Genomic DNA, 12,810 nt, shown 5'->3' on the forward strand with positions numbered 1-12,810 from the left:
AATTTGTTCTTCAATCAATATGATGAATGATTTCCAATCGACGTTAATAACGCTTCGGAAGTAAACAGAAAACAATTTCATATCCTACCGGAATCGAAGGTCTGCTCGATTACAAGCAATTGTTTTCCGTCCATTTAGTATTTATCAATCTAATCTATGTTGCATGATTTACGTTTGATCGAAAGTCAAATTATGTATATTCCACTTTTCTGCACTTTTTTGTTAGGTTTTTAACAGTGTAACATAAATTAAAAAGAAGCCTAGTAAGTTAACTAAAATAACTTAGTTTAAGAACATTACTACGACGTTACAAAGGTTATTAAGGTCGCATGGTTAAAGTCCTTTATTTTCATAAAGGATTTTTCAATCATAAATTTTAATTATTATTTTTTTTCTCTAAAACAAATTTGAAAATAAACTACGCAGTGAATTTATTTGATGGCTTCGTAGCATAGCAACTGGGGGTTTTCGCCGCATACAACCCCTGTTTCCGGTTATTATGTTTGATAACAATAATGCCAAGGCTAAACGGCTTTAAAACTAAATAACTGCTTTGTTTTCTGTATACTATTGTTAGACCTCTTTTATGAAAAACAATTGTTAATTTCTAATCAATTAAAAAAAATAATTAACACAGTATTTATTAGGTCGGGGTAATCAGAGAATACAGACTATAATATTAATAAAGCAGAATAAAAAATTCCAGACAGCATTCTTGTGTCTGTCAATTGAAAAAATTAACCAACTCTTCTCGCTTCAATTGTACTACTGTCTGTATGGTCGTATGTTTTGTACACCAGATGGAGAGCAGATGCGAGGAGCGTATAGCGGAAGAACAGAGACGTCATAGAGAAGCTATCGCTCGAGTGGAGAGGGACAGAGATGCGCAGCTCGCAGCTTTGGCTGACCGTCTGGCAGCTGCCGAGAATGAGGCATCCGATCTCAAGCAAGAGGTAACGTATGACTGGTTCAACTACCGAGATACAGAGAAATTAATATGTTTTGTGCAGGAGTTTCGGGAGCTGCAGCTCACAATTAAATATTCTTCTATATAAATCTATACATTTGGATTGCCTATATGTAATATATAAAAAATCACACTTCATACATATGATGTAATTGCGTTATAACGAAAAACCAACATTTTTATCTGTCTACGTTTTTCCGCAAGGCCGCGTTTGTTTCGGGTAATCTCCGAATCGGCTGGACCGATTTCGACGGGGTTGATGCACACAGGCATATTATAGGCGATTTTGTTACAAAATAATTTATTGGCTACGTAAACCTTTTACAAAATTTATCTTCTTAACGTTTATGTAGAATTTTAGCTGTTAAGCATATCGTACTTCAAACTTGCCCTGGTCTGGAACAAAAGATTGTCTGTTACATACATTCTGAAACACATTGCACTTATATTAATATTGTAACAGATAAACGCGGATGTGAAAACGATCGATATATGTATTAAGCTTCAAAATCCAGGTCAAAAGTAATACTCAGTGAGCGTTCATGTAATGAACTTTCATCGACTGCACCTGAAATTATTCTTTTATTTTTTGTTTCATTAAACCGTCTACTTTCCAATGCAATAAAACCCGTTAAATAAATTACGTAAGTCATCGATTCCAATCATTTTAATGCATAGCTCGTGAAAAAGTTCTCACTGCCACTGTACATGGCATTCCAATTCCAAAATGAGACCCGCATTTTTGATCACCATGTTACGTCATACCGCAAATGTATCATGAGAAAATTATTTCTCTTAAATTAAATAACTCTCATTCACAGGATATTTCACAGCTTTTTACTATTAAGTCAATAACAGCACCAAACAAAAGCCCATTGCGTTATACTTTATGAATAGCCAAAAAATCTATCTATTGCTGTACCCGTTCAATGACCTTTCATGACCTTCGTATTCATTTATATAGTTCTTCACAATACGATCTAATATACCACTTCTCAACAATTGTAGGTAGGCCGTCTGCGCGGTGTAGCAGAAACTCTCCGAGCTAACAGCGAAATGGCGACACGAGCGCAACGCGAAGCTCAAGAGGCAGTTGGAGAATTAACAGCAGCGCTCGCGTCCGCGCGTGAAGCGGAGCGGCGCGAGCGGGCGGCGTGCGTAGCGTTGCGGGCACAGCTGGCAGCCGCGCAGAGAGATCTGGACGCCCGGGACACAGCGCCTCCGCCACCAGACCCTGACCCCAGGCTGGACGAGCTCAGGGAGGAACTGGTGTTACTCCGCAACCAGAACAGATGTAAGTTTGCACTCTCCCATAGCCTACCTAAATAATACTCAAGCCAAAGTATATAAGGACGTCGACTAAAGCACGGTATCTTATAGCGCTGTGCGAGGCGCAGGAGGAGCTGCAGGCGCAGCTGCTGACGCGCGGTGTGGAGGCGGGCCGCAGTCTGCTGCACGCCAGCTCGCCGCTGCTCGAGCACTCCCTCGCGCACGAACTCTCGCAGATGACCGACCACGAGGTACTTATCCTTACCCACATCACACAATGACACACGCATTAGTCACTAAAGGAAGCCACTTAAGGACTCTGTGTGGCAATTACTGTCCAATTAATTCTGTTATAAATATAACCATTTAACTTTAAAGTTATAAAACAGTTTTGTTTATTTGTTTATTCGAGTTAAATGTAGTAATTGATGTTAGACCCTCTTCCTAATGGCAGATTGATCTCAAATCAGTTTATTAAATATTACGTTCTATTATTTAGGTCTGTATGTCCGAATGATAGAAGTAATTTGCTGACTCTGTTTTTGTTATAATTTCAAATAATGATGACAATATTGTATATGATTAAAACAATGTGCAGCTTCCTATTGTGATGCGGGTTTTTGTTTAACAATCACATTGCTGCAAAAACAAAGACTCAGAGAATTCACAATGTCACAGAATTTTTTACATTCGTGTGCCATCAATGATAATTTTGATATAAAATTTTCAAATCTACTCTATTTTCACTTAATTCTTAAAACTAAGACGTGCAAATGAAAAAAAAAAACTTTTAGGTTAATTTAAAAATCGAATTATATTAAACAAACAATTGAAAACAAATACAAACATCGGAATCAGAACTGCTTTAAATTTTTTCACTGTTAATATTTTGGCTCACTCTAAAATAACAAGTCATGCCGCTTAGCTTGACATCGCCTCAATTATAAAACATTCGCAACATAATTATGTATGTTTATATATGCGTTTCAGCTCGTTGGTAGCACGCAAAGTGAACTCAGCATAGAGTTGGAAAAGGTACGCATACAAACAACTAACTGTGCATGTCTACTTTGTACAAAGCTCTTCTATTGCATGCTATTTACTTATATATATGGGAATTTGTATCGCAAATGCTATTTTGTACCTTTTTCACACTTTATAGCTTGCTTACTAAATCACGCATTATACGCGAAATGCACAACTACAGTATAAATCTTCGTACATATTTCTTTCAATTTCACCGTCCATAATTTTTAAGTTTACACGTTGTTTTGTTTGATTAATTATTGGTCCTATTAAAAGTTTTTAAAATTCAATGTCTTTAAAGGTATTTTGTATTATTTTGTATTATTTTGTTTTACTTCTGTGTAATAATTTAATCTTAGTTCGATTTCTTCCCTCCCGCTCCCGTTTATAGTTTTGACTGTCACGTGACTTTTCCCTAACTGTCAAATTGGGCATAGATTATGTATAGTGTAAAAAGTTGAATTCTTAAAAATACATATCTTCAACATTAATTAATAAATACATTTCTCTCATTTCAGTTACAAAAAGCTTTAAAGGAACAGCAAGACGTGAACGTTCAACTGAGAGCTTACATCGACGGTATTCTACTTTCCATAGTCGAGAACTATCCACAACTACTTGAAGTCAAATATCAAAAACCAGAAGAGAAATCATAACAAAAAATATGCATAAAAATTCCCAACTTCTATTATCTATATTTGATTTAGACATTTTATAATCTATAGACCTAATAATACTGTGATAAAATTTAAAAAAGTAAATTCATTTTGCGGGTGAAAAATTTTAATTTTTTATTATCAAAATCAATCTATTCCATTAAAAATGTTACAAATTCGGTTAAAACGTCATATTTTACATTTTTATGCAATATTTTTAATGTAAATAGAATTCAGCAATATATTCAATAAAATAATATATAGCAAAAGTATATAACATACAAAGTGCCTAAAAAACCAGAATATAGGCAATAGATAGTAGATAAAAAAAATTACAATAGAACCAAATGTAAATATTGTGTTAAGTAATGTTTGTATAAACAAACAAGAAATATTAATTCTGTTCCTTATTATCTCAAAAGTTTTATAAATTTAGGAAAGATTTGTAATGAGAGCTTGTATAATAAATGGCAGATTAAATTGTATACTAAAAATTTCTCAAACTAAAAAGAAACTTCTTCCTTAAAACCTACAATAGTTTTCTTTCTAAAGACATTATGGGCATTTTGCCCATAAATGTTGTTCTGAAGCTAATGCAACAAATGTACGTTCTTCCCTATCATTTTTTAACATTTAAAAAAATATGTAGACTTATTAAAAAAGTGTGCAATATTTGTCGTGAAATACAAAATGTATACAAGATCTGAACAATTTACAAAAAATTATAAATAAATAAATTATAAGGCCAGGCCGTCCATAAACTTTTATAGCTACTTAAAGCAATTTTAATAAAAGACTGGGAGCATATTGCCTGGGAGACCCTTAAAATAAGATTGCTATTATTAATATATTGTAAATGATAATAATTTATATGAAGCCATTATATCATATATTCAAAAGTTATGTTGAATATCTTATAATGTAATCTGTTCAGAATACCTCGATATATTATGTACATAAATATTATTACTATAATATAGAATTTTAAAACCAGTATAATTATTTTAAACCCAACCTAAACTACATGAAACAAATACGAATTAATAAAAAAGTTTATTTTTTATCTGTGGTTGCGGACAGCTGATTGTGTCATTGTCAAAACAATATCTGTGTCGTGTAAAAAGTATTTTGTTTTTATTTACAAAATATATCAAGGTATAATGAACGAAATATAAAAATATATGTTATAGTACCTTTGAAATAATTTTTATTAATATAGAAGAGATTGTGTAATTATATTTTTTACGTCAAAATATTTTTGAAATAAGTTAGCATGTATTCACTATTTAGCATTTGCGTTACGTCAACGCGACCTGCAAACAATATTAATCCTTAACAAGCGAATGTGAATTAAATGAATGAGTTATAATACTTTAAATTCAGTCTTTCATTTATTATAATCCTTACAAATTTAATTGTTCGTTGTACCTTCCTTGGCGCCCAAATTGTGTATAACCTTCTGTACGTCCAAACGTAACATCATAAACTTTGGATCCATGTAATCCTGGAAAATAATTGTTTATTAGTAAATTTATATAATCCTAATAAAAAATGAACCACAACAAGAAAATTAATAATAATATACTACCTTAAAAGCACCAGGTTCAGATGGCACAGTATCCGTATGAACACTATCAAAATTATCTCTTACAGTTGACATCCTTTGTTCAATCGCAGTGTCATGTTTTAAAGCGAATGATCTTCCCATAAGATGCGCCATTTCCTGCTCAATTGCACTCACTGCATTGCTCATATTCGCTTCACCGTAATCTCTAGACGCGGGCGCATCGTAACTTCTAGAAAAAGCTGCATCGAAGTTATACTGTGGAGTTCTCGGTATAGAACGACATAAAGAACATTGCTGTTTACCCTCCATTTGCTTCCAATCGTTATGAAGATTGATCCTTTCACGGGATAATGCAATCTTTTCTTTAGCTATTTGCTTTTCCCTGGTGTTAAGAGAAACTATATGTTCTTGCAGTTTATGCATCCTTTCTTCATACCTTCTCTGTTGATTCTCAGCTTCCGAATACTTCTTTTCCGCTTGTGATTGTTTCTCTAATGCTGCTTTTGTGAGCAAATCCAAATCCTTACCCCTGTAAAAATGTTATTTTTTAAGCGCAGATAAATTTGCATTAGTAAATACAATTCTTGGGAGTTCCTTTTCAATTCTCGTTGCCAAGTTTTGCTATCGTTCAATAACTAAGCTTTAAATTCCTACATCTTGATAGTAGCCGTTCTACGATATTTTATATGAACTTGACTTACTTTGCAATTATTCGTTGCTCCTCCATATGTAAGTCTTGTTTCTCTCTACCTAATTTCGACCTCTCCTCCGACATTTCTTCTAACTGCGCTTGAAGCTCAGCCTTTGTCTTCTAAAAAAAAATTAAAACGGAAAGGTTAAAATAATCAATTCTAACTGTATTTTTAGACTTTTATAACAATCTTTTATTACTTCTAATTCCATCCTGAGACTCTGTACGGTCGCTTTTTCTTTCGCTACAAGCGAACTGTCTTTCATCAGTTTCGACTTCTCTTCTTCTATTAGGGAAATTTTCTCTTTGTATTCCTTCTGTATTTCTTCCTTTAACATCTAAAAAAGTATCAATGAGTAAAATATATGACGGTACCATATAAATTTTCATAGTAATTGCAAATCCACCAACCTTTACTTCTTCGTCTTGTTTCTTCAGTACGTTTTTAGCAAATTCTGTTTGTTTACTAAATGTAGCTTTTTCGAATTCAAATTCCATTTTCTTCTGTCTCAATACTGCCGTATCTTCTTCGATCATCTGGAATAAATTATATATTTAGGTACACCTGCACATTGTTTTACAAAATGTTTCAAATTAGAATGTGCATTTTCTAACAAGAACTGCTAAAAGAAATACAGCTTACAACATAAATATTGGCGAAATTGTTTTTTTTTAATTCTGGATCAGTTAAAAAATAAACATTAGTTTAATATCTTTTAACTCTAGCTATGACTTCACAATAAGGAGCGGTCTCTTACACATTCTTATTGGAACATCTGTTTTATTGATAAGTTTTAGCATATTATTTTATGAACTATCGAGCGTTACCGTTGTCATTTGCTTTATCCTAACTTCTAATGTATGGATCGTGTCTTTGGTTTCGCTCTTCTCCTTTTCAAAATATTCTCTCTCCTTTTTCAACTGTTGAATCATATCTAGAATTGAGAAGTATGAGAATTACTGGAACGACTAAATCATTTTTAAATAATATTTCAGAATTTGCTTTTAAAACCCTACCGTTAATTTGTGTTTCTCTAACTTGAAGACTTCTTTCTACTTCAGTCTGTGTTTTGTCATTTAGGGTAGAAACTTTATCAACTAACTGTTCACATTTTAGTTTATTTTCTCTAACATTAGCCAACAGCTCTTGTATGTCCGATGAGAATCCTGCCGAATCTCGCATTAAAACTTGTTCCTGTTTTACAGCGTTTCTAGAACCGAAGATCTTTCGTCAATATTAAATACAAAATTATAGTTGATTATTTAGAATATGAATGAGAGGAGGGACCCCCAATCCCACGACAAAGAAAAGAACTTAAATTTTCGATGGCAGTAACGACTGAGGCTTGAGCATTTACTAATTGACCTATTATTAAAGAACGAAAAATAAAATTGCAATAAAAGAAATATCATTTAAGATATGTTAGTATTATGAAATCAAATATTCTTACTTAATATTTTCCATGAGCGCTGTGTGATGTTCTTGTAATACTTTCACATTCTCTATGTGCTGTTGCCTCAACATTTCTTTTTCAACGTTATGTCGTTCGATAAGCGAAGCCGTATTCTCCTCCGTCCACTTCTTATAAAGTCCATGATGCTCCTCCAACCAGTTAATTTTCTCCATGTAATAATTTAGTACTTTATCGCTCTCCTCTTTCATCCTTTCCTCCGTTTGACTTAGTGATAATTCTAAAAATGCTAGCTGTTTCCTAACCGGAGAACAAAAATATTCGTTTCATAATCAGGTCAGCGGAAACGTGTTTTAATTATGTAAAATTACTCCGTTTCTAGATCAAAGTACAAGTTTTACCTGTAAGATGTTTCCATAAGGTCTATTTCTTTGTCGTGATTCTCTTGTAGTGACTGTATAAGTTGCAGTAATTGTTTCTTTTCTTTATTGCGAGGACTTTCACTATTATCCTTTGAAGCATTATCATTACCGTCAACATTCATATCGCCGTCTTTTCCTGTTTCATTTGAGTCTAAAAGTGCCTACAATAATAACGTAACTCATCAGGTGCCTTTAGTAAAACATAAATAAATTTAAAATTACCTTTAACATACTTTTGACTACCCACTTCTCACCTAAGCAAAGTTTGGTCTACCCACAGTTCAATTTTTATGTATACCAATACCAACCTTTATTCTTTGTGCAATTCGATCTTGATGTGCATTTATAATAGCTTGCATCTGTAGTCTATGGTTGGCTTGCTTCTGCAGCATGGCATCCAGTTGCGCGTGCTGCGCAGCGGCCGCCTCGCGGTGCACCCGCTGTGCTTCCTTCTGCTTAACTTTAATGTTGCTATTTAAATACACAAAATAAAGCTCTCGTGATTTTATAACCTGGCAAGATAAACGCTGTCAAAATTAATATTTCTTAAAAAGATCCATTCGTCCTAAGATGCTTAGCTGCACTAGCAAAGGTGCACTATTAATTGCAATGTCGATCAACTCGTGTTTACTCCTGTCCTTAGTTTCTTAAATTTTTGTATTTATATTAAGAGGTAGGTTTTAAAGAAGGTAGCTCTTCCTTCTAATGTAACAACTTTATCCGAATATTATTAATTAAACGATAATTTTTGTAAACTTACGTTGCATTTCCGCAAGTTTTTCATCCTGTGCTTTTAATTGCAACGCCACCATTAACTGCGCCTCCTGCTGCTGCAAAAACACCGCCGCACCCTGCATCGCGACGTCCTCTTCAATCTGAACTTCTACATTTGGAAGTATGCGTGTTTTTTCTATATTATCGCTAATTTTTATTGAACCTAAATCTGTGGATTCTTTTTGATCAGTCAATTCATTACTCTGATTTGTGGGTGCGAGCTTGGGTAAATCAGGTTCTTTCACTACTGCTTTTTGTGTTTCCGTTTTACTACGTTTTTCCAGTGTTGTCTTTTTAACACTACTACCACCTAACCATGATGGCATATCAGAGTTATCTTTTTCGGTCTCTTCATTTTCCTCCTGAAATATCCCTAGCCAATCTTCACTTGATTTTGCTTTCTTTTGTTCGACATTTTCATTTGTAGGTACTGGTAAAGGTTGTTTGCTTTGTTTCTTTGAAGATAATGTATCCTTCGAATCATTTTTGCTTACAATGTTATACTGTTGGTTTTTAACTGTCGCTGATTTTATTACCTGAGTAGAATCCTTTGAAGGCTTCCCTAAAATATCATCTAGTATAGATTGTGATCCCTTTCGCTTATCTGTTTGTTCCACGTTACTTTTTTTCGATCCAAGGATATCATCTAAAATATCTATTTTCTCATTACTTGTGCCAATTTTAGATTTATAGGGAGATTTTTTAATATCTGTAACTTCGTTCAAGTCCTTAGAAAGGGACAAATCGTTTCTCTTAGAATCAGCATTAGCCGATAATTTAAAGGATGCTGAAGGTTTTAGCTGTTGGTTGTCTAGTTTATTTTTCTCAGAAAACTTTGTTTTCATGGGAACCTTATTGAGAGCCTCTGAAGCTTCAATTTTCTTTGGTTCAATATTGGGCTCAGTACTGTCATCTAAATCGAATAAAGCACTTTTCTTGTCTACAGCAGTGATATTCTTTTTAGCTGGTTTCTTTTTACCTAATATATCATCATCAAAAAAACTGTCATCACTACCATCACTGAGAATCCCAGCAAGCGGATCATCAACGTTGAAACTCATAATCGCACTTATATTTTGAACACAAATATTCTCCTCGGTGGAATCAAATAGAAAGAAAAAAATATGAAAATCCTCAAAAATGACTATTGTTTGTCACTTGTTACCTTAGAAACGGAATAAGTAAAAGTGGTAATAATACAATCGATTATCAATGTAGGTAATAAAAATAAATAAAGGTTTAATTTTCAATTCAATTCAGCGTTTTTTTAATTAAAAGACACCAACAAAAGCAAAAAATATATCTGTGGTTTTATTCCAAAATAAATTAATATCTTTATTTAAAGACTTGTTTAAAAAGTCTACATTTCCGAACGAACCGGCTCCCGCTCCCGGTGACGATTGACAAAAAATTTGTTGCTTCACGTCAGCCACTGTATTTTTAATATTTTTTCAAAACAACGGCATTTTTTATTGGTCTTTACTTATTTATTACATAGAAAATTTTTATCGAATGCAAATATGGATTATATTGGTGAGTTGTCATATTAATCGTTAAAAAATCTTTGTTAGCGCACTCTTCTACCTAGGTCTTTTGTTCTAGAATTTTGCTAACTCACGGTTCATTTTTAGCTTCAGGAAAAGGTGACACAACAGAAAATTGCGACCCAAACTTAATATCAAATGGAAATACTAAGACTGCTTTAGACAAACAAATTGCCGATAGTGATAAAGATCCCGCGGAAGCCCCCGCAGAGAGCGCAGCCTGCAGCTCTGAATCGATTGACGATTCCGTTTGTGAAATTCCTGAACAAGTCGAATTTACAGTAGTTTTTAATAAAGTCAAACACGAAATAACATTTGCTTACGATGCGACCGTGTTAGACTTAAAGGCCCATTTGGAGAGAATATGCGGTGTGCCGCAATCAGCACAGAAATTAATAATAAAAGGCATGGCCCGGGATAACATGACTCTCAGGAAAGCTGGAGTAGTCAAAGGTGGAAAAGTCATGCTGGTCGGCTCTAAAATGGATGATATATTGGCTGTGAAAAGTGCACCAAAGGTAAGTACAAAACATTCAAGTGCATGTTTCTTATACTTAAGTATAACTCTTTTACATTAAGACATTATTAAAGCTTTTTTAGCTGAAGTAAACTTTTAAAATACATGTTAATCATTAACAGCTAACAAAGAAGTTAGTGTCCAAAATTGTTAAAAGCAACTTCAAGTATCCTTTTATTAAAACATTCAATTGTCTTACGGAGAAGCACTAAAAATCTCTGCCTACCATTGAAAAGTATATAAATTTGTTTTTAGAAAAAAGCATAAATCTTACTTATATTATAAATATTATAAAACTAAATTTGAATGTTTGTATGGATGTTTGTTACAAGGTATCTCCAGAATGGTTCATCGGATCTCAATAAAATTTGGCATAGATGTAGTACATAACTTGAAAGAACACATAGGCTATTAATTAAGATTTTTTCTAATAATTCTGTGCGGGCGGTAGCTACTCTCCCATAACTCAATGCATATTTGATATGATTGACAACTATTGCATCAACTATAATGTTTCAGTAACATTTCAGGACGTAGAAGAGAAATCTAGTAGTCAGTCAAGTAAGGAACCACTTTGCATGCAGAAGAACCATAGAAAAGTACTTGATAAAGGTATTCCACCAGATGTGATGCCTGGAATAAAAGGTGTCAAGGTAATAATTACATAAAAAATTCCTAACAAGTTCATTTTTATATGAAAAAAATTATAGTGGCATGAAACATGTTAGTAACATAACTTTGTTTTGCAGGAACCGCTGCCTCCTATCCCTCTCAGTGGAATGTTAAATAAGCATGGAGGTAAAGTGAGGCTCACTTTCAAACCTGAACAAGATCAACTTTGGGTTGGTACAAAAGAACGAACTGAAAAGCTTGCCATGACATCTATAAAAAGTAAGTGTTGTTTATTGAATTATAGAAAAACAATATTTACTATTATATCTTTCAGTGAAGTTGAAATATTTCTAATTTTCTATGTGTATTATATAGTCTATGCATGTTGCTCCTTTATATTTAATCTATGCCAACTTCTCTCTCTTTATCTATGTTCCTGACAAGAAGTGTTGTCTGGTGCCTCTCTATAAATCCTTTATAATTCTGCATACAATAAAGTATAATTATCCACCACTGCCATTTTATTGCAACACTATGAATCTTGAATCAAAGTTTACTCAACTCAAAAATGTCATTGAATAATTATGTTTACTTAATCATTATAAAAAATTTGTTCTTAGGTATAACTTCAGAACCCATTAAAGATCATGAAGAATATCACATTATGGTAAGTAAATTATACAGTTTTATTTCCTGAAACACTGATACAAATCATATCTAATATATAAAATTCTCGTGTCACAGTTTTCGTCACCGTACTCCTCCGAAACGGCTTGACTGATTCTCATGAAATTTTGTGAGCATATTCAGTAGGTCTGAGAATCGGCCAACATCTATTTTTCATTTTTTTTTTAACTGCGCGCGGACGGAGTCGCGGGCGACAGCTAGTTGTTGTATAAAAATGTCTCATAAATGACATTATGTCTTTGAATGGGTCTTTTATAAGTTGAATCCGACAGTTTGGAAGATCATTTTCTGCAACTCTACGACGATTTTAAAATCCAAACTGTAGTATTTATGTTTATTTTCATTCTTTAGGGCCTGCAGTTAGGAGCAACAGAAGCGTCAAGGTATTGGCTATACTGGGTACCAGCTCAGTATGTTGAAGCTATCAAGGATGCGGTGCTCGGTGTTTGGCAATTTTTCTAATCAAATTGAATTGTCCAATTTACTGCCCATTTGTTGTCTGACTTTCTATGAATGCTACTTGGGTAGTTGCAATATTAAATTTTATGAAGCCTTAGCATGCGAACCCTATTTTTGTTTATAACAAAATTTGACATTGTCAGTGATTTTTAAATTTCTTTTGTTACGCTAAGGTTTCATTTATTTAACAGGTATATGAGCAAGACT

The 12,810-nt window shown here is 33.5% G+C and overlaps 3 protein-coding genes across 9 annotated transcripts in view; 2 read left to right on the forward strand and 1 right to left on the reverse strand.

Annotated features, from left to right (window-relative positions):
• Window positions 1-4,030, forward strand: part of LOC106707340 (rab11 family-interacting protein 4A) — a 73,246-nt gene extending 69,216 nt beyond the window's left edge. For 5 of the 7 annotated variants that reach the window (XM_045680384.1, XM_045680385.1, XM_045680386.1 and 2 more), the window contains 5 exons: window positions 801-953; window positions 1,976-2,261; window positions 2,348-2,487; window positions 3,227-3,271; window positions 3,781-4,030. In XM_045680384.1, the coding sequence (XP_045536340.1) occupies window positions 801-953; window positions 1,976-2,261; window positions 2,348-2,487; window positions 3,227-3,271; window positions 3,781-3,918 (762 nt within the window). In that variant the 3' untranslated portion in view covers window positions 3,919-4,030. The remainder of the gene's footprint in view (window positions 1-800; window positions 954-1,975; window positions 2,262-2,347; window positions 2,488-3,226; window positions 3,272-3,780) is intronic. The other 2 variants (XM_045680383.1, XM_045680387.1) reach the window with 1 other exon arrangement.
• Window positions 4,031-5,145: 1,115 nt separating this feature from the next.
• Window positions 5,146-9,916, reverse strand: LOC106719218 (cytoskeletal protein Sojo). The gene is made up of 11 exons (XM_014513501.2): window positions 8,771-9,916; window positions 8,319-8,470; window positions 7,990-8,171; window positions 7,628-7,888; window positions 7,194-7,387; window positions 7,005-7,111; window positions 6,588-6,713; window positions 6,377-6,514; window positions 6,187-6,296; window positions 5,507-6,014; window positions 5,146-5,422 (listed from the first exon to the last, which is right to left on the reverse strand). Exons 1-11 carry the CDS (start codon window positions 9,843-9,845, stop codon window positions 5,330-5,332), a joined length of 2,946 nt encoding a protein of 981 aa, XP_014368987.2. The 5' UTR covers window positions 9,846-9,916; the 3' UTR covers window positions 5,146-5,329.
• A 179-nt stretch (window positions 9,917-10,095) lies between these two features.
• On the forward strand, window positions 10,096-12,719 carry LOC106719219 (ubiquitin domain-containing protein UBFD1). Its single transcript, XM_014513504.2, has 6 exons — window positions 10,096-10,317; window positions 10,416-10,846; window positions 11,376-11,498; window positions 11,595-11,736; window positions 12,078-12,124; window positions 12,496-12,719. The coding sequence occupies exons 1-6, from the start codon at window positions 10,305-10,307 to the stop codon at window positions 12,604-12,606; spliced, it is 867 nt and encodes a 288-aa protein (XP_014368990.2). The 5' UTR covers window positions 10,096-10,304; the 3' UTR covers window positions 12,607-12,719.
• The last annotated feature ends 91 nt before the right edge of the window (window positions 12,720-12,810 follow it).

The sequence above is a fragment of the Papilio machaon genome, chromosome 12, assembly GCF_912999745.1.
Source record: "Papilio machaon chromosome 12, ilPapMach1.1, whole genome shotgun sequence".
NCBI classification, from domain to species: Eukaryota; Metazoa; Arthropoda; class Insecta; order Lepidoptera; family Papilionidae; genus Papilio; species Papilio machaon.

What these genes read in the sequence shown, in the direction of transcription:
- LOC106719218 (XM_014513501.2), bottom strand. Translation starts at nt 9,845, where the DNA reads ATGAGTTTCAACGTTGATGATCCGCTTGCTGGGATTCTCAGTGATGGT. An exon ending in GCGCTCATGGAAAATATTAA is followed by an intron (nt 7,388 to 7,627) that starts GTAAGAATATTT and finishes CTTCGGTTCTAG; the next exon opens with AAACGCTGTAAAACAGGAAC. An exon ending in GAGCAACGAATAATTGCAAA is followed by an intron (nt 6,015 to 6,186) that starts GTAAGTCAAGTT and finishes ACATTTTTACAG; the next exon opens with GGGTAAGGATTTGGATTTGC.
- LOC106719219 (XM_014513504.2), top strand. An exon ending in CTGTGAAAAGTGCACCAAAG is followed by an intron (nt 10,847 to 11,375) that starts GTAAGTACAAAA and finishes GTAACATTTCAG; the next exon opens with GACGTAGAAGAGAAATCTAG. An exon ending in CTGGAATAAAAGGTGTCAAG is followed by an intron (nt 11,499 to 11,594) that starts GTAATAATTACA and finishes TTTGTTTTGCAG; the next exon opens with GAACCGCTGCCTCCTATCCC.